The sequence below is a fragment of the Gossypium arboreum genome, chromosome 10, assembly GCF_025698485.1.
Source record: "Gossypium arboreum isolate Shixiya-1 chromosome 10, ASM2569848v2, whole genome shotgun sequence".
NCBI lineage: Eukaryota > Viridiplantae > Streptophyta > Magnoliopsida > Malvales > Malvaceae > Gossypium > Gossypium arboreum.
In genome coordinates, this window is record NC_069079.1 from 12078911 (window position 1) to 12099237 (window position 20327).

General features: G+C 32.2%; 1 protein-coding gene across 3 annotated transcripts; it reads left to right on the forward strand.

Annotated features, from left to right (window-relative positions):
* Nucleotides 1-302: 302 nt before the first annotated feature.
* LOC108489249 (uncharacterized) lies at nucleotides 303-14413 on the forward strand. Of its 3 annotated transcripts, XM_017793646.2 has the most exons (11): nucleotides 303-639; nucleotides 1438-1658; nucleotides 1755-1832; nucleotides 1912-2036; nucleotides 2120-2280; nucleotides 2727-2796; nucleotides 4755-4809; nucleotides 5477-5560; nucleotides 6396-6434; nucleotides 12525-12571; nucleotides 13945-14413. In XM_017793646.2, the coding sequence occupies exons 2-11, from the start codon at nucleotides 1554-1556 to the stop codon at nucleotides 14048-14050; spliced, it is 870 nt and encodes a 289-aa protein (XP_017649135.1). In that variant the 5' UTR covers nucleotides 303-639; nucleotides 1438-1553; the 3' UTR covers nucleotides 14051-14413. The 3 variants fall into 3 exon arrangements, with proteins under 3 accessions (XP_017649135.1, XP_017649137.1, XP_017649134.1); XM_017793648.2 differs by lacking the exon at nucleotides 303-639 and having other exon boundaries at nucleotides 1124-1658; nucleotides 13962-14413; XM_017793645.2 differs by lacking the exon at nucleotides 303-639 and having other exon boundaries at nucleotides 1131-1658.
* Nucleotides 14414-20327: the final 5914 nt, after the last annotated feature.

A 20327-nucleotide genomic window follows, 5' to 3' on the forward strand; every position in this document is an offset into this window, starting at 1 on the left:
ACATCACTTATCGAGATCTCTTCGTTATCACCATTTTTAGATACTTGCTTCCACAATATGACCATTTTAAATATTTCCTCCTTTCCTTTTATGAGGAATTTTATCTTTGTAACTAATTAATCCTTCACGCTCCAGGCTTTGATTACTTTCTTTTGCACTAACAACTTACCTTATTGGACATCAATTCGTATTGAAATATTTTCAGTTGGCATGTAAGATTTTGTAATTCTCAAGTTAACAAATAAATTTGACAGTTGATTCGCGATATTTTGTAAATGTATTATCCTTTGCAAATGTTTTGCAAAATAGAGGGTGGTTCTAATGACTGTGGGAACACGTGGAATCAAAACAACGATGGTCAACATAGGAGCTGATGCTGCTGCTACCATTTTTTCCTCAAAATTTAATTACTGCTATTTTTGAGATAGATAAGCACCCTCTTGAACGTTACAAATCCTATCATTTCCTTTACTACCTTCTTTCACAGTAGTATTCTTCCTTGCTTTCCTTTTTTTTTTTTTGAATACATTTTGGCTCACCGGGATTGTATCTTCTGCGACCGTAAACTCTCCGAATGTTAATACAACTCTTTCTTTTTGCTGATGGCAACATCACTTTTCAAATCAGCTCTTTGGGATTGTAAGGATCTTTGGCCTCCCTTTTCTCTGTATTTTTTGTTTTTGTTTTTGTTTTTTCTTAAATCTTGTAAGAGTTAGACTCAGGTACACTCTGATGCAATTGTTTTAAATCACTACAAAGCCATGGCCACCATTCCCTTTCTATTTTTTTGGAATTTCTCCAAACCACAAAAGTAAGAAACTACAATGAAATAAGGTTAAGACTCAAGTACACTCCCCTTTCTCTATAAATCATTGGTGGTGAGTGAACGGAGAGCTATACTCCGGTACTATTTTCAGGCGAAAAAGGAAGTTAACCGCCAATGGCGACGAAGGTAGTAACTTGGGTTAAAGGAAGAAGAAGAAAGATGGATGAGAAGAAGAAACACAACAAAAAATTATGGGAGAAGAGTAAATTTTTTTTTCTTAAATTTGTTTAGATTATGTAGGCCACGTGTTGCAATTTTATTTTGCCACCTGCCTTGTACTTAAAAGACGTTTGGCTCAGGTACTAAACTAGTGGACGAGAAAAAAAAATCGGTGCCAATCTAAGAAAAAGAATCATAAGTAGTAATCTAGGAGAAGTTGATAAGTTCAGCTATTAATCTTAATTTTTTTTAATTTTTTTTGTCAAATTACAAAAATAAAAATGGACTGAAAAAAGTTTAGGGACTAAGTTGATAAAAATTGTTAAGTTTAGGGATGTTTTATAAAAAACCCTGCCTGAAAACTGGTGGTGTTGGAAAATTCTTGTGGTGATGTTTCTTTCCAACCGTTTATCCATAAAAAAGTAACGAGAATATTGATGATGTGTTTCTAGGAAGCTCTCCAATCCGTAGGGCACTTAGCGGTAGATCGCAGAAAGAGGCTTTTCATTTTTCCGGTTAAATGCGACGGAAAGGGACAGAGCTAATGATGTAGTGGTCTTCCCGGAAGATGAGAATTATCAGTCTTTCACTTCATTATTGCTGCAGCGATTCCGCTAGCTATAAGGGTTTGGCAGTCATCCTCAACAAGTCGTCTTCTCCTTCTCCCCATAAGGTTTCTGTTTTGGACCAATTTTCTTCAGATTATTTGGAGCTTTGCCCTTCCATTTAGACTAGACTGTCTCTGACAATCTAGCTTTACCACTGATAGGGTAAGGGTCCTGAATCAGCTCCTCCAAGAATCACATCCAATGTCAAGCAGAACTTGCAGTTTTTGAAGTTGTGGAAGGTATGTAAGCATTAAGCTGCTATTTTATTGTAAACCCTTTATCTTAAATTCTTTAATTATATGAGAAAAATTCCTGTAGGAATTCCAAAAGTGTAAATCTAGTGCACCTAAGCCTGCAACTAGTTATAGGAGAAAGAAGGTGCAAAAGGAAGAGCTTCCTGAAGACATAGAGCTTTATCGTGATCCTACAACGACCCTTTATTAGTAAGCACTGTCTAAGTTTATTTCTTTGATCATTTGTTGAATCAATTCACTTTTCAGCTTCTTGGTGCTAAAAGTTTTTACAGTACCAACCAGGGTTTAGATGATGCTGTCCCTGTATTGCTCGTCGATGGTTACAATGTATGTGGCTATTGGATGAAGCTGAAGAAGCATTTTATGAAAGGGAGGCTTGACATTGCTCGCCAAAAACTAATAGATGAACTTATAACTTTTAGTATGCTAAGAGGTTTTTGCTTTGCTTCTTCCATATATAACCTTTGCGCATCTCTGTGTGGAATGACTACATATGTTGTATATGTTCTATTTCTTAGTTTTCCCTGGGAATTATAACATGTATCAAAAGTAAGTTAATATTATAATGATGGTTAACTATCTAAACATGTAGCAAAAGTAAGTTAATTTTATGCACCAATTAGAATATTATAATTTAACTCACCTTTCTGCTTCAGTATCTTCAATAATTTATTAAGGTATTAATTAAGTTACTTGATTAATATCGCACATTTTTGTGAAAAACTTCTTTAATTCTTTTTTCCCAATTGTTAATGTCCTATAGCTTTCTGATCAGATTCATGGGGTTATGTAGGAACAAGGTTCAATTTTACTAGTCTGATAGGATGCCTCAGCTGAATTGTTAATGTGCTAACTCTGTTACTTCTGAAATATTTTCAGGGGTTAAAGTGGTTGTTGTATTTGACGCTATGATGTCTGGACTTCCTACACACAAGGAAACTTTTGCTGGGTACTTATAATTCTGATTCTGTTATTATCTAAAATAATTTCTGTCCTCTTTTACTCTTTAAGTTCATTACTGGGAAATATCTTTAACTATGCTAAACATGCTTGTTTTGATAAACCAGGGAACTACCTTTACGTATAGATGGATCAGTTTTTTTCTTTTTAGTAATTCTAGGTAACCTATTAGCAGAACATTATCATTGTTATGACTTATGATGTACTTGCTTGTTTCTACTGGAAATCTTCATTCTGATTTTCATTTTATTTTGATTAGGTTTACATTTTCTGTTTTCTACTTGCTGGTTAGAGCTGGTCATGGGTCAGCCACTTGCTTAGGCCCGAAGGCCCTCCCAAAAATGGGAGGGTTTGGGCAAAAATATGAGTCCAGAAAAATGGGCTTGGGTAAAATTTAAGACCTGTTTTTTATATGGCCCGAGTCTTGGGTAAGATTTTTTTGGCCTGAGCCCGGCTCGGCCTGAATATATTATGTTATAAAAATTAATTATATATTTATATTAAATCACTAACCCAATAACAATTGAACCCATTTGCCCAAAACCTGGAAAAACTTACCCAACTAAATAACCCAAGCCAAAATATAAAATATAAAATATAAAAATTATATTTAATACTATAAAACATTATTATATTTATTTTTGTTTTTAATATAATGCTTTTTAATGTTTTTGAATACTTTTATTTTAGCCTTTTTTTAGTGCATTCAGTGTATTATATTTTAAAAACTTATTTTAAATAAAAACTAATCTAAAAAATAAAATATGGGCAGGTCGGACCTGGGTTGACCTTTCTTAAATTTGGCTGAGCTAGGGAAAAAAAAGTAAGCTCATTTTTCAGGCTGGGCTGGGTTGGGCTGGGTTTGGGCTTGAAAAATTGGTCTAGATACCTTGCATGGGCCCAACCCAAACCTGGCCCGGGCCATGAGCACCTCTATGCTGGATCCAGCTTAAAACTCCGTGCTTGTATGATTATGAATTGCTTTGCTGCTAAATCAACAAATCTGCATGGTTACTGACTTTTCTTAAGTTTATCCTCTGCTATTTTTCATTTTGGTTTTTTAGGACTCCGAGCAAAATGGTTTTTAGTTTATTCTACATTTGTGCTTTACTTCTCCTATTCAAACATTGGCATGTCTGATGCTTTACATCATGTCTCATGTCAATCCATATTTCATGATCACTTGGTAGCTGTGCAAGAATTCATTAGTCAGACAATAAACTTGAAGTTGCATGCATAACTCTACCCTTTGTTTAATTGATATTAAGATGAGGCTAAAAATTGGACTTTTAGACTCCAATTTGAAAGAGGTGTTAATCATTCATTAAAATAAAGGGATTTCACATTTTTTTCAACAGTTATGTATCTCTAGTGTTGGTTATGTTAACCTTTTTCCTCTATATTTGTGTTAGTATGACTAGTCAGGCCTTGGGAATGACCTTAATTCATTGTATTATGTGTGTATGTTAGTGGTGTCTATAGTTTTTGCATGAAATGCATAGAACATGTAGGGCAGTGTATCTTCTACAGAAGTTAAAAGTCTATTGAAAAGAAAAGAAAAAAGTAATAGGAAGAGTCATTGCTTGATATGGATGGTTGTTGAGCGACTGAAACTTCAATAATTAGCCGTAGATATATTGCTTTGACTTTTCATTTTTCTTGAAGTACTTGTTGTCCAACACATATTTGAACAGGGGTATGATGATACAACCCTCCATATATATGCAAAATCTTACAAAAAATGAGCATGTCCTTGTTAGACACATACTGTATCCAACACTTGCATCAAATACAGTAACATAGAGCCATGGTATGTGCATAATGTGCCTTGAATTGGCAGCATGGTCTTAAATACTTCATATTTCAATGTTGCCTTATTTATATAACTGAATTTCTTTTCTTTCTATAAGATTTTGATTTTTGATGTTAATAATTTCCAATTTTCAGCATTGATATAGTTTACTCAGGAGAGTCTTGTGCTGATGCATGGATCGAAAAGGAGGTTTGAGATAACAACTCGCTGAGAATTTCGATTGTTTCTTTACTGGTTATTTAGCATATTTGGTTTTATATATAGAAGAATAAAAGGATTGATTTTAGCATGCCTCATTATGTTTCCTTTTTTCACGTCGCATTGTAGAGTTTTACTTTTCTCTTCTTTAGATTATTAAACTATAAATTATGTCCTTGGACAAAAAGGAAAAAGAGCTACAAATCATGTTTTTGATTTGCTAGAGAACCTTCTAGGATTATTATCAATGGATGGTACAAGTATCTTCCAAAGACATGCAGCATATCCTTCTTATGTGTTCCCTTAAACTTCATTGGGAAAATAAAAACACTTCTTAATGTTGAGGCCTCCAGGTAAATTTTACTCTGGAATTTTAGGCATGATGGTTTGGAATATGTTAGAGAGTATCTGACAAGTCTCATAACAAAGTTGCTTCTCCTCTGATAAACTGTATGCATTAGGGGATAGTTCCAGTTATGCATTCAGCATTAGGGGATAGTATCAGTTATGCATCTAGGTTTGTCTGCCCTGTAAGGTATTTCCTATAACATCTGTTGCTCACTCTTTTCCATGACACCTTCAGTATGCATCTTTCTGTAAAATAAATGAACTATTTCCTTGTTAGTGACTTCTAGTGTACATCTCAAATATATAACAGGTTGTAGCTCTGAGGGAGGATGGGTGCCCCAAAGTTTGGGTTGTGACTTCTGATCATTGTCAGCAGCATGCAGCACATGGAGCGGTGAGCATTGCCTTATGATCAAGAAATTATTCTGTTGTAGCAATCATGACATTCTACTTTGCTATAATTATCTGATGGTATTTTCTGCTATGTGCTCATCTAAAATTTGAATTTGCTCAATACTTGGGATGCCCATGGACTATGAGATGCTGATGTAACAAGTAGGTAAAAGGATATTGAAGTATGAGCACACTGTATCAATCACAAAATTTTGTAGAATACACAGTACCTTATGAGTCATACCACAAGTACTATGGCTGTCTGGCAAATCATACTTGGTAAAGTAAGCTTGGCATCTGAGGATTCTTTGGGGTCACAGCTAAAAAGTTGCATCACAGGTTGACCAGGAAATTCCAGAGCATTATGTATTCACTATCATTAAGATAGATATTTCTCCACCCTATGTATAACAAATATTGTCCAGCTTCCTTTAGTAAGATGTTGCAACTTATGTTTAGAAACTATGAGTAGGTTGCTTAAATCATAGCAACTAAGAAGATGCCACTGATGATGGTTGGAGTACTCCCTTAGTATCCTTGGTGATAAAGTGATGCTAAAATGGATCTTCATCCACATTATCTTTAATTGTGAAGTGTTACAATTAAAAACAAAAAGCGTGATTAGTCAATAAATTACAGAGGTGGATCTTCCAACTTATACTGGGTAAGAAATTAGGGTTTTAGAATCAAGTAGCTGCTTGATTGTCTTGATACTTGTTGGGGATGCTTATCTCTTGTATTATTATTTTAGGCAGGTGTAATCTACTTTGACAATGGTTTGGGAACGATCTATTAGATTATTCATTGGACTTATTTATGTTAATGTTTTTGTTCAGGGAGCCTTTATTTGGAGCTCCAAGGCATTGGTTTCTGAGGTGAGGCTTTTTTCTAACCAAGTGCTGCATTTTTGCATTCCACTTAAATTAGGTGCCCATATGAAATTTATTTATTGGTGCGAGTCTGTTAGAAAACATAGTTATCTTGTCATGAGCAAACTGATGTTATACTTGTTATTTTGTCCAGTTTCTTCGTTGTGAAATAGGTTTGCAATACTAGAAAAAACCATCTTCTGTCATGAAAAGGGACTCAACCTTTGAGGAACTCAATAGAATCGAACATGAAATATTTAACGAATCAGTTTAAAGCTAACACTCACAAGATGTTATAAAATTTATGGATAACATCTCATCCTTACTGATAAATCTTAAACAAATAATAAATAATTACATTGTAACAACAGCTAGATGGCAAATATCGAAGAACAAAAGGTAAACATGAAGATTTTCCTCCTCTTAGAAAAATAATTGCCTCAAGATTGAAATCATGGAATCACCTTTTGAGATCTTCCTTGGCATTTTGAACCTAATCAATATAACCCATGTAGTGAGTAGAAACTTCTGTTAGAACCTTAATTGTCCTTGAAGGTTATATTTGATGAATTGTGATCAAAGTCTTTGTCCTGTTTATGGTACTTTTTGAACATATTTATGTCCTTAAGATTGGATAACAAAAAACATTCTTTCATCTATAGGATTTACTAGTCCATCAGTCACCTTTGGTTGGAAAAACTTGAGTCCATAAAGTGTTAATGCAAACACTATTATGCTCCATGGAACCCATCATAGGAATTGTTGTCTAGACAGGAAGCAAGCAACAAATGCATCACCAACATTTACTGCCACCAATAAAATGCCTTAAGAAGACTAGTGGAGAAAACAAAAAGGCTCAAAAGCATGCCACTGGGATAATGTATTTGCTACATGGAAAACATGACTAATGTATTTGCTACATGGAAAACATGACTAACACTCAGCAGTCACACTATTAGTATCAGTGATCTCATTCCCGTTTCCACCTTTTAATCCATCTCTAATGCCCAAGTCATCTATCATCAAATTAGTTTGGGGAGCACTACTATTATTTCCAGGACAGCTTCATCCTCAGGCTCTTTGAGAGGAAATGGGTTCCTGAATATCTTGATGTGGACATTGTCATTAAAACAATCTGTTAATTGTCTCCCTTTCTGCAGTTTTCTTTTTCTTTTTTTGATTTAGCTGGATGTATTCTCCTTTTCTTTTTTCTTCCTATAGATGTAGAGAATATGCTGACAGTAAATCTCTTCTAGGTTCTAATACCAAATTGATGTGGGACAAGTAGGGAAAGAGATTAGCAAATAGAAATTTGAAGTAATATCAGAACTAAACATAAGTGTTTAGGGAGGAAAAAAATGAAATTAGGGGATAAATAGAAAAATAGGGGGGAAAGTTAAAAAGAATCAACAGAGTTAGAAAACTACAACACTGAATACCTCACCCAAAACATTCATCATCAAAAAGCTTGATGATGTGGTTAAGGAAGAAAACATAAGCAATAAAAAGAATTCGGGCTGTAAAATGAGTTAGAAAGTTGGAACTGTAAAGAACTTAGGGTTGATATAATAGACTTTCTTGCAAGAAAAGTTACTGGAGTTTCTTGACAATAAAGTTTTTTTCTTAACACAATATTAGCCATCCAAAAAATTATTTAGTACTTAAAAAATTGTTATAAAATAAAACTGAAATAATAAAATATTAAAATAAATAAAGCTCTCGTGTTATTCCCCCTTGGAAAACTTGTCTCGGTGAGAAAACTTTCACCGCTTCAGCATAAATTTCTATATCAGCACTTTGCAGCCTCTTCTTCATGACTAATAACTTTGCTGAGCCAACATGTGCCATATCATCCTGTTCTTCTTTAATTTCAATTCCATATCCAAACTTTGCTTCCAAAGTAACTCCTTTTGAGGTTGCATGTTTCATAACAATTCTCTCTAGTGGTTTCAAGTTGCACTTCCAAATCCTTGACCTTTGCCGTGAGGAACTGTCTAACTGCAACTTCTTGATTCAACGTTGATATAAGAACTTCCATGCCTGTTTTTTCTATAGCTAGTCTCCTATCTGTATTTCCAGCTAGACTTTTCTGTCCCAAGGGATTGCTTTTTCTTCATTCAATGCAACCTCAAAAGGATCATTAGCAACTGGCTTGTCAATATCACCTTCAGAAATATCCGAGCTTAGTGAGGTAGCAGCACAGAAGAAACCATATTTTCTTCGCAAAGACCACCAAGGTCATTGCCCTCAGGAATAGATCTGTCAAACCTGACCCCAAATTTTTAGGATCCATTTGCTTCAAAGGCAAGGATTACTTTGCCTCGAATACCGATTGTTGGCCCCCTTAGAGTAGGTTGTAGAGAGGAAAGCTTGGAAGGTGATGTTGCACCTACAAGCTTAACACAATTGTTATCGAAACCGGGCCGGACTGGCTGCTCGGACTAGTCACATTGGGAACTAGCTGGTGTACTGGTCCGGAATAAGAGAGGGAATCAGTTGACTTGTGAAATGGCGTGAACTGTGGTTGAACCGGATGAATCCGTAAAAGACTGGTTGAACCGGTTTTTATATTTTTGGGCCAAATATCATGACCCAAACTGAAAAAAGACCCGGCCCAAAGCAAAAAACAGGTCCAAACCAAAAAAAAAAAAATTATAAACCCAACTCATCCAAGCCTAAAATAATTAAAAAAATTGAACATTAAATGGGGCAGACAGTATGGCCAAACCCTAAAGCTAAGACCAAAACTTAAAAAATTTTGGCTTGCTCTTTACCAATCAAAGCTGCGTCTGTGGTGCCACTCTTTTGCTCTTCTTCTTTCAACTGAAGGTGGCCCTTCATTTCCGTCGGCTGCCATCTCAAGCCTCTGCCTCCACTGTATAAAATATTGTTGTGAAACAAAGTGAAGGAGAGAATGACAAAGAACAGTTGTAGATCGAAGTCAAGAGGGATACACATGAATGGAAAAAGAGCCAAAGTTTTAACTTTTAAACTTTGATCTTGCGGCAGCCACACAGAGGGAAATTGAGTAAAGAATAAAATTGGAAAACTTAATGCACCATATTAGATGTAGATGACTTTCAGCCCTTAAGGCAGTGGCGAATCTTGGGATAAGTTTTGGAGACCTAGTAAAATTTTTGAAAATTTTAAGAGTTTAATGATGATTTTTTAAAAATATTTTTGGGTGTAATTAAAATTTTTAAATCTACAAGATTACTGAAAATTTTCAAAAATTTAAGAGAGCTTAATTAAAATTTTCAAAAAGAATTAAAAGGTATAATGGGAATTTTCAAAACATTTAAGGGAAGCTAACTAAAAATTTCAAAAAACTTTTAAGAGAAAAATAAAATTTTTTAAAAATTTTGGGGGGCCTAATTAAAAATTTTCTAAAAATTTGAAGGAAAAGTAAAAATTCCCAAAAAATTTAGGGGGGCCTTAAGCCACCATAATGGTCGGCCTCTGCCTTGAAGTTTCTTTCACACCATGAACTTCTTTTGATGTTGATCCAACTGCTAAATATGCTCTGGCATGATAGCTTAGGTCCACATAGGCATATATTGGAACAAGCTGTGATTCAATTTTTCTTCCCTCTTGATCATGAACAGTAACAGCTTCATTAACAACTGTAAGACATATTGCATCCTCTCTTTTCCATCCCAAAGAATTGTAGATCATAACAATCAAGTTCTTTCCATCAGACATGTCAGTTTCTAATGTAAGGTGTAAGTTATATTCAGAAGTGGACAATGGTGGAAATTGATTGTTGTCTCCAATGGATGAATTCAAATCAGTTAAGCAAGCAAGTGAATATGCAGCAGCATATACATGCATATATTGCTCCACGTCTCATTCATAAGATGCCAAATTGAGTGTTCTTTGAGCTTCAACCATGGTGCCAATAACTAATATCCTTAGTCTATCTCCATGGGCATGCGAAACTTTATTTGCTCCTTGAGAGGGATGTGGAGAATAAGGATTCGAGAAGCCTAGATCCAACTTGTTCATCTTAGTAGCATTTCATGTTGGAGTGTTGCACGTAATCCAGAATCCTCAGAATTAGCATCTTCACATGAGGATGTTAAACATGTTTCGTAGGGTTTGGCAAACCTTTATTTCTAGAAGGTGATTTTGTATGACTAACAGAATAGCTAGAAGTTGAAGGATTGCTTGTAAAGTATCCTATCTAGTAAGCATTTGCACAATCTGGACAAAATAGCTGAATGCATACTTGGCACACAAAAGTAATATCCAAAAAAAGTGTATACCTTATAAGTAAACTGACTCTCATGCATTCCCCTCCTAACATAAGCTCTAGGCAAAAGTTTAGAGAACAAATCGGCATTAATGGTTGAGCTCATCAGAATAAGATGCAAGTCTGGGACAACAGTCAATAGCCAATTATTAGTAGAAAGTCCTCATTCATGCCTTTTTCGCCAAGACTCTCCTTTTTTAAGGATATTTTAGCATTACTTGTTTCACCTAAAACCACGAGAACTAGATTTTCAGCAACAACTTTCACAAACTTAGCTTTCATGTTGACTGCAAGTAGCTTTCCTCTACAAGGTTGCATCACCTTTAAACTGTTACTTGCCTTCAATGTTTCTTGCTTTTTCTCAAGTCCAGCATTGAATTCTCTCTCGATAGAATCTGGTTCGATTGTAGAAACTGAGTCAACTCTTTTCACTTCATTATTTTTCACCCGACGTTTTGCCCCTTGAGATATATAAGAGATTTTCAGCTTGCCTTTGATCCTCCCTTTCTTCTGAGGATGTGGCTCTCGTTCTATGAACAACCAAGTACTCTCCTTAACCTAGATAGACATCAGTCTCTTCACTATCTTCAGGATATCATCATAGATAGGTTTTAAATATCATAATCTTGCTATTCAACATGAATCTTGCTAAGGAAATCAATCATTTCAACATTAATTCCCCCTCGTTTAATTCAAGGGCTTGCACCAACTACTCCTTCAATCTACCTTGTACCACATGACTTGCAGGTCCAACATCATGAACAGGTTTTCTTCCTCACCAAAATCAGGTTTATCAATGAGACTACCTTTTGGTATGTCAAACTAGATGTGGGCACCTTCTGGAATCTCCATCTAGGCTCCCATTGGTTCTTGTTGCAGCCAAATGTAAACTGCATGCGACAAGATAAAAATGATAAGCCTTGATTAAGTTCTCTCTGATACAAGTACAAAGCCTAAGCGATTCTCCATCACTTGCTCTAAACCAAATCATGCTTACAAGATAAAAAGGAAGCAATTGAAAATAAAAGTTCTCGGAGGAAGGGAAGACATTTGGGTGTTTTATTAAAATTTAAACTTTCAAAATGCTACTGAGAGTTTTCTAGTCTTGATATATCATCACAGCTACTTGTAATATCTTATCCTAACTCTTGAATCATAAAAAATAATAAGCAAATTATAATCTACCCAAAATAATGAATAAATCCTAATGACACCAAGATGATAAATATCTTACTGAGCTAGAGATAAACTTGTAAAAACCTTTTAGTTAGTATGTGCTATGGCTGCTACTTTAGCACGTGTGCGAGAGAGACTGTTTTATGCAAAGAAAATATCGTCAAATTTATGTAATGGGATAACTAGCCTTGTATTAGTTAATGAGGATTGAAGCATTCATCTACTTGCATGTATCGGTAAATTTCACTTATTATTATTCTTAAGAGAGGCTCAATCCTAATTATATATTGGATTTTCCTTTCTTTTAATCGGCAATGTCCCCCATCCTATGGTTATGGATGATTAAGAGGACCATGTCTCCTTTTATGGTCTAATAAGTCCTTTCCTTTCTAGATCATCAAGAAGTTAAAAAACTAGAGAGAACATACCCATATGGTCGAGCCTAGTCTTTCTTACAAAGTAATGCTACTTGATATCATTCATCTGAATAAGAGATGAGCATCCATGTTATGACAAATTTTTACCTTTGATGTAGCCCTTTATGTTGAAGTATTGTATGTAAATTGCATCCATGCTATGACAGATTTTCATCGTTGTCTATCTTTTTTCTATTGGAAGATTGTTTGTACTCCATAATTTCTATTGATGGTTTCTCTTTAATTGTGTAGATTAAAGCTTCACAGAAGGAGGTTGAGAGGATGCTTCAAGAACAAAGGTTTTCCCCCATTGGAATGAAATTACAAAAATTTGCACCTAAGAAATTAAAAGAATAAATAAATGCATGCCACTGTGTGGTTTAGGTACTCATTTTAAAATTATCATACTAGTAGGTGAACTTACGATTGACCATAGGCAAATATCACGTCATGTTGAAAGAGAATGCCAAAATCATAATATGTAGTGGCCTTATCTCCTTCACATGCACCCATAGAAACAAACTAAGGGCATTTTGATTATGATTCACATTAGGCAAACATCACACGATGTTGAAAGATGGGCCCTAATGCCAAAATCATAATACATAGTGGCCTTAGCTTCTTAACATGAGTCCATAGAAACAAGGGAATATTGGTCATTTTAAGAGATCTATGACAAGTTTTGTCTCCAAAGCTTGATGAAGAAGGTTCACTATGGGTCTTATGGGGCCTGAGCTAATGGAGTAATCTAATAGCTAATAATGATGATACATGTATATGTTCTCCGTACTTTGAAATAGTTACTCTGCTTCAAACAAATAAATCCGCCAACATAGGAATATCAAATTTTTTAAAGATACATGACTTCTGTGAAATAATGGAGATAGTCTAAGGTATCCTTGGTTTAATGCTCAATCATGAAATGTGAATCTAGACTTGTAAAGTCATATTTGTAGGTATTATAAAATGGCTTGAGATAAAGAATTTGTATTTGATGCACTAACATTGTATAATACGATGCCATTGAACCACTTTATCTCACTTCATTAAAAATAATCTGTATCTATTTTCAAAGATTTAAAGTGGCAGAATGTGGTTCGGTGAATAGTGTATTAGTGCATTAATGATAAATTCTGAGATTATTCCCTGTGACGTCTACTAGTGGAACCCCTTTATCATGTTATGCAGAGAGAATTTGTTAATGACCATTATACATAGTTTCTTGGTTGTGGGTAGAAGTGAAGGCAAAGTGCAATGAGCATACACGGTTTTGGCCTTGGGATCATATTCCAACATCTCATAAAGAAAATAATCATACTATGATTGGACTGTTAATGTTATAACCCTTTTTAAAGCAGAATTTGGCAACTTAAGCTAAGCCTTGTCCTGTAGTCTTACCTTTTAGCCTACTCGACTTCACATCTCACAGCTCACATCTCATTTGTGATTTGTGATATCCTTCAACTTAGCAGAAGTCTCAACGTTTTTAAACTTTAAGATAAGTACCTTCCAGATTTAGTAATATCTCGATTACAGCGCACCAAAAGTATTTAGCAATAATTGACTCAATATCAAACTCAAGTATGTTGATATTAGGCTGATTATTGGATGAAGTGTACTTTTGTAGGTTTAACATGAAAATGATTTTGATTCATGTTTTCACCTTCTTCAGATCTACTTCTTTTCAAGGTAAACTATTGAAGCACAATCTCGATACTGAAGTTGTTGATGCTCTTAAGGATCTAAGAAGACAGCTTTCTGAGAATGAGTCCTGCTAGCTATTCGGATCTGGTTTGTTGTTGTTGTTCTCAGCTGAATATTGCATAATCAAAATGCTAATCTTGGTATATACCTAGATAAGTGATATTCATATTGGGTATACCTGGCTCATAAATCATATTAAGCACAATTCTGATGGAAGTAGTGAAATTGGTAACTACTTACCTCATTCTAATATTCTTTTCATTGCTATTTCTACTTGTCTAGATTTGACAATCCATATACTTTGGGCGTATTTATGTCAAATTATTTTTACTCTTGTTTCTCCATGTAATAATTCTTTTTACAGTGTTGTATATTTATTTAAAAATTTTACTGTTAATAAATCATGTTATATAGGTTAGAATACTTTTTTTTTATAAGGTTGTATTTGTGTGAGTTGTCCATGCATAAGAACTTAGGTTTTGTTATATTCTTCCTGCATTACCCATGTTTGAGCTACACGTAACTGAGAGTGTTAAGTGGTGCTCACGCACGTTTATTAAAAGTTACGTATGATCTTATATTATCAGAAGATGTAACTATTGTTATGATTCCCTCATTTATTTTTATCTTATCTTCAATTGGACTTCATGATTGTTGTTAAATGCATGGAAATATGGAAGAAAAATGGTGAAAAAGAAAGAAAAAAGGTTTTTTCCTTCATTATTTGTTTGTGTCAAATTATAAAGTAAAAATTTAAATATTAAAATATAGTCCAAGTCACGTTTTCATAACAAAATCGGTAGTTGAATGGGTAAAGTCATTAATTGCATTGTTTAATTAAATAAATCATTAAAAATTATAAAAAATTCAATAAGTCTATCGATTTACTAGTCAACCGATCTAATGTTTCTTTTTGGATTGATATTTCAATCAATATGATTTAATTTAAACAACCATGATTTCAAATCTTTTATAAATTTGAAATTTAAAACTTCATATTTTTATTTTAAAGAATTTAATCCTTTTACTTTTTGGATTTAAAATTAACTTTCAAATTGTATATAATTGCATAATATTTTAATTGAAAAGTTAATGATATTATCTATTTGAATTAATTAATAACATTATAAAATATAGAGAGTAAATTATGTTAAAATTAAATATCAAAATTAAGCATATTAAACAAGTTAATATATTTAATTTTTATTATTATTTTTGTCAATTTAGCTATCAATTTTTAAAAGAGTTGAATTATTTATCAAAATTTTAAAAGAGTTGAATTTGATCATTAATCTTTTAACAAGAGTTGAAATATTGTTATTTTAATAGAAATATTAAGAAAAACGTTAATTTTTAAACATGATAACTTGTATGACAATACACGTGTACTTTATACTATTTCTTTATGTTATATTTTTTAAATTTTAATCACATATATTTTTGGACTTTGGAATTTTTAATTTTTGAATTGAATATTTTATAATCTTTAAACTATTTGTTATAAGGCAAATATTATCATGTAATCTAAAGTAGATACAAATTTTCATATAGATTGCTACATTATCATTGTTAAAAATTAATATTTAGTTAATATTTTTATTAAAGAAAAGAAATTCACTCTTTTTAATATTCAAATTTAATTTTAAAAATTAAATTAATAAAAGAATAATGGTTAAATTATTTAATTATAAAAACATTGTGAAAAGAAATTATCCTGAAAAAAAAACAGTACGAAAAGTATAGGAGTAGGTGGCAAAATGTAGAAGGTAGGCCGTGCTATTCTAGTGAATGCCCATCACAGCTTATGGTCCATGTTTGTTATAGGTTGTCTTAACGTTTAATGGTTTCGGTTCACCCATGTTTGGCCACCTTTTCCTTACGTACTATTCTCAGTCGAGTTTTTTAATATTATTTAATAATTTTAGAACAATTAATAAATATATTTTATTGTCGATTGAATCTTAATTTGATTGGCATGTCATTGTTGTCAATACAAGAGGATGTGAAGCGCATTATCCTTCTTGAGGAAGGATTATGAGTAGTTCTAAGCATTGTGTTAAATGGAACAAATATGATTAGAATCTATAACGAAATTGTTAAAAAAACACATTTTACTAGTAACAATTAGGAGTTAAAAAAATACATAAGCCCTTTACGATCACTTACTAAGCAAATTTTAAATAAAAATATAAATTTTCATTGTAATTATTTAATTATTTGTGTACTTTCTATTAGTTTATTTGTTTTAATTAAAAATAATAAAAATTAACTATTTATATTAAAGTGCTATAAAATATATATTTAACTTCAATTTACTTATATATTAATTTTGAAATGATTATTTTATGTAAAATTAATTAGTTATTTCTACTGGAAAAAACTAAAATATAAGTTAATATTATAATTAAATATTTAACATATATTTGTATAAAAATATTAAACAAACAAAAAGTACAAGGAAGACAGAAACAAAGTATAATTATCATTGATAACCATTCTTTAAAAATAAACTTACAACTAATGAGGGGTTAGCTTATTGAGAAGTTTAAAATCTCAAGTTCGATGGTTACCGATCCAATTGGACTTTGTAATATTTAATTATGGTTATAATTATTTAGATGTAGTTTTGTAATTGCAATTATAACTATAAATATAATTTTAAAAATATATTATATATAACACATGATTATATAAGAATATAATTTAATCGAAAACTATTGGATACAAATGTTGAAAATAAGAAAAGAAAAAGAAAAATTAAAAATATTTTTATTTAAAATTCATTCAATAAATAAAATTTTAAGGATTAGTAAATTTTTTCATCAAACCTTATAAGTAGAATGAAAAGCATGATTTGACATTTATAAATAATAATGAAGAGAGGATTTTGAGATTCAAAATATGAGAGTTGATTTAACCCATAAAATTATTAAAAATATGTAGAATTGGAATCCGATAAAATGATTGCAAATATCCCAACTCACATTACTAATAGACAACCAATATTTGATTTGTTTTGTATGTAGTGCTACTCTGATATATAAAAAAATGAGTTGAGTTGGACCCTCATCCATTCTCTCTTTCTCTCAAAACAACTTTTCATAATTTTAATTACCATCACTTCAAATATTATTAATAAAAAAAGAAAAAGAAAAAAAGAGAGAGAGTAAAGTTTGCACTACACTTGCGGCTGTTGAGTAATCAATTCTTCATTATTGAAACTAAGACTTCAATATTTTATTCATAGAATCAACACTTACATGATTGTTGGTATTTTGGGTATTAGATCATGGACTTGATGAAATTATCCTTGGTGTTGCCTCATTTATGAAATTAATTACCCAACTTAAAATTTACTATTTTTTTGAACAGCTAATAATAAGGTTGCCATGGAAAATAAATAAATTAAAATATAAAATAAAAAAATCTAAAAGTTAATATTATAATTAAATATTTAGCATTTATTTTCATAAAAAAAATGAAACAAGTAAAAGTGAAGATTGATAACAAATTTTTAAAAATAAATTTACAACCAACCAGATTTGAGTTTAACATTATAACTTCAAATCTGAAGGATTCTTAATTTATATTTAATTTTATTTATCCTCCCACCATTGCATTACTACAAGTGAAGTAAATGAAGGTGTTGAATAATGTTAAAGAGTAATAGAAATATTGGTATTTATCAGTTTTGGATGATAAATCCATTTTAAAAATACCCAGCTACATATTATATAACTTTGGATATTCATAATCACTATAAATTATAAATTATTTCTAATTAAACATATGATATGCAATTCCAGAACATATATTTACCATAATTGTATACATAAAAGATGAAAAATGACACTATTAGTAATGCCCAACCCATACTAACGTAACATAGTCATTTTAGAAGAGAGTTGGGCGGCTGTAAAAATAAGAAAAAGGGGGTGGATAGGAAATCAAAATTTACTATAATTTTCAAATGCAAAAGCTAAGAGAGCAGAAAAAAGGGCAGAATAGCATTGTTTGATTTGAGTAATTAGGGGCGGAAGTAGTGGGAGTCAACTATGAGAGAGAGTGTGTGTGCATGAATCACGAGATGCCTGCTTTCTTCTTTATTATCCGAGACACCCTTCTTCACCCCTTTTGCATTAAAAAGATTGTAATAACAACAACAAGGTCTCAGGTAACATTCAATGACAAAAAACTAAAGTTTGTTCCAGTGTTACCTAGAGAGACGAAGAACAACCAAATAAAAATAAATGAATCAATCAACTCATGTCTGATAGTCAAACCGGAGAGGGTCCCGATCTTTGCTGTCCAGTCTTGTCTGACGGTCAAGCTTTGACTTCTTCATTAAAATCCAACGGTGGCAGTGGACCCTCACCATGTTTTTATTATGGTCGATGATGGCTGATTGATGATGATGCCTCTGCCCATTTTAAGATATTACCTCTCCACTCTCTTCTGTTTTGCTTTGTCGTTTCACATGCACAAACTACAATTTGCAATTGTTCACCACCCCTTTTCATATTGCATTTCTGCAATTATGATTCGACAATATTATAAGCCCATATCTTCAACTAACACATAAAAAAAATATCTTTTCTAAATTATTTTCATTACCTTCCATAACTGACATATCTTCTGATTGTTGGAGGGGTCTCACCACCTCTACCTTGATTGCAGTTCATCATAATGTCCTTTTGAGTATTATTCTGGGGCTGGACTTGGACTACCAAATTTCTATGGCAATTATGACTTCACCAACTTCACCTCTCCTTTGTTTATTTTGCAAATCCATTTTCTTCAACCATCATAAAGTCCATGCAACTCCTACCACCAATATGATGAGCTCCAAACTACCAAAAATGATCGTCCGCATGAGTACAAATTTTAACTCCATCTCTTGATTGGATGTTAGTCAATACCTAATCACATTTAATACAAGCCCAAATATTTATGTTAAAAACTGCAATAAAACTTTATTCTATCGAGATTAATAATGTGGGATCATTATGAATAATACACTAGGTATGCAAGGGTATATAGGTGTCTCAAAATTCTCGACTCTTAATAGTTTTTATATTTCGAATTACCATAAAGTTTAGAGTTTAGGGGAGATTTTTTTTTTAGATTGGATATGTTGTATGCAAAATAGCTTTCACACTTTTTCATAATTTTTAATTATTTCGTTGTAAATTAAAAATTAATTATTAGATTATTTACACATATTTAATCATATTTTATTAGATAATTAAATCTTAATAGCCTTACCGTATTGAATAAATTTTAAATGACATAAAGATAAATTTAATCTTCAACGTTTATATCTTTTGTTAAATTGACCATTATTCTTTCATATTTTAGTTAAACTTGGTCTTTGACCTTTTAAAAATAAGCGAATTTGACTATTAATTTTTCAAAAAGAGTCAAATTATTATTATTATTATTTTTGGTTTCCTAAGGTATCCATTGAAGCAAGCCCAATGACTAATCCTCCGCGTTTTGTAGGCCCATTAAGGAGGTAGATGCTGGTCACGAGTTTCAAAGTTGCTCCATACCCAGGATGAGGATTGAACCCTCAACCACTGATTAAGGTAGGAGAGAAAAATTGTTGTTTTTAATAGGAATACTAACTAAAATCCTAAAATTTTAAACATTACAACTTGTTTGGCAATTATTGTGTACTTCATGCTATTTTTTTTGAATTTATATGAACTTTTTATATATATTTGAGTTTTAAATTTTTAAATAATTTTATAAATGTTAAATTATTTCTCGACATGGCATATATAACAAATAGGGCCATGTAAGTAAGAAATACATGTAGATTGCCATTCTAACATCGTTAAATTATTTTTGATGTTTTAGCCAACATTTCCTTTAAAAAAGAGATTTGACATTTTTTGAAAGATTAATGACCAAATTTAATTAAAAAAAAGAATGAGAGCCAAATTGACAAAATATGTAAACGTTGCGGGCTAAATGTATCATTATACCTTTTAAATTTGGGCTTACCTAATGTCTAATTGTTCTTATTATACACAACTTCATTTCTAACAATCTCCCACTTGGTTACATAATAAGATCAAATTTTGAAACATTAAAACATCTATTTTTTTATATAAACTAATGCCTATTATAGACCAATGCTCAACCACTACCCTAAAGTTAAACTAACTCAATGGAGGAAGGTATTAGAAAGTTAATAATGAGAGATAGAGCATCAGTTTCACTAAATCAACAATGTTGTTTTGTTGTTTTTGTGGAAACACTAGTAAACGAGTGCCAAGATCAGCTTTACGGGAGATTTTCAATGGTTACGAAAAATCTGTGGATGTGTATATGATAACGCTAATA

Excerpts from the sequence above, each read along its gene's own strand:
- LOC108489249 (XM_017793646.2), top strand. The coding sequence starts at position 1,554 with ATGAGAATTATCAGTCTTTCACTTCATTATTGCTGCAGCGATTCCGCT. Across the intron at positions 2,281-2,726 it reads AACTTTTAGTATGCTAAGAG|GGGTTAAAGTGGTTGTTGTA; the intron begins GTTTTTGCTTTG and ends AAATATTTTCAG. Across the intron at positions 2,797-4,754 it reads CACAAGGAAACTTTTGCTGG|CATTGATATAGTTTACTCAG; the intron begins GTACTTATAATT and ends TCCAATTTTCAG.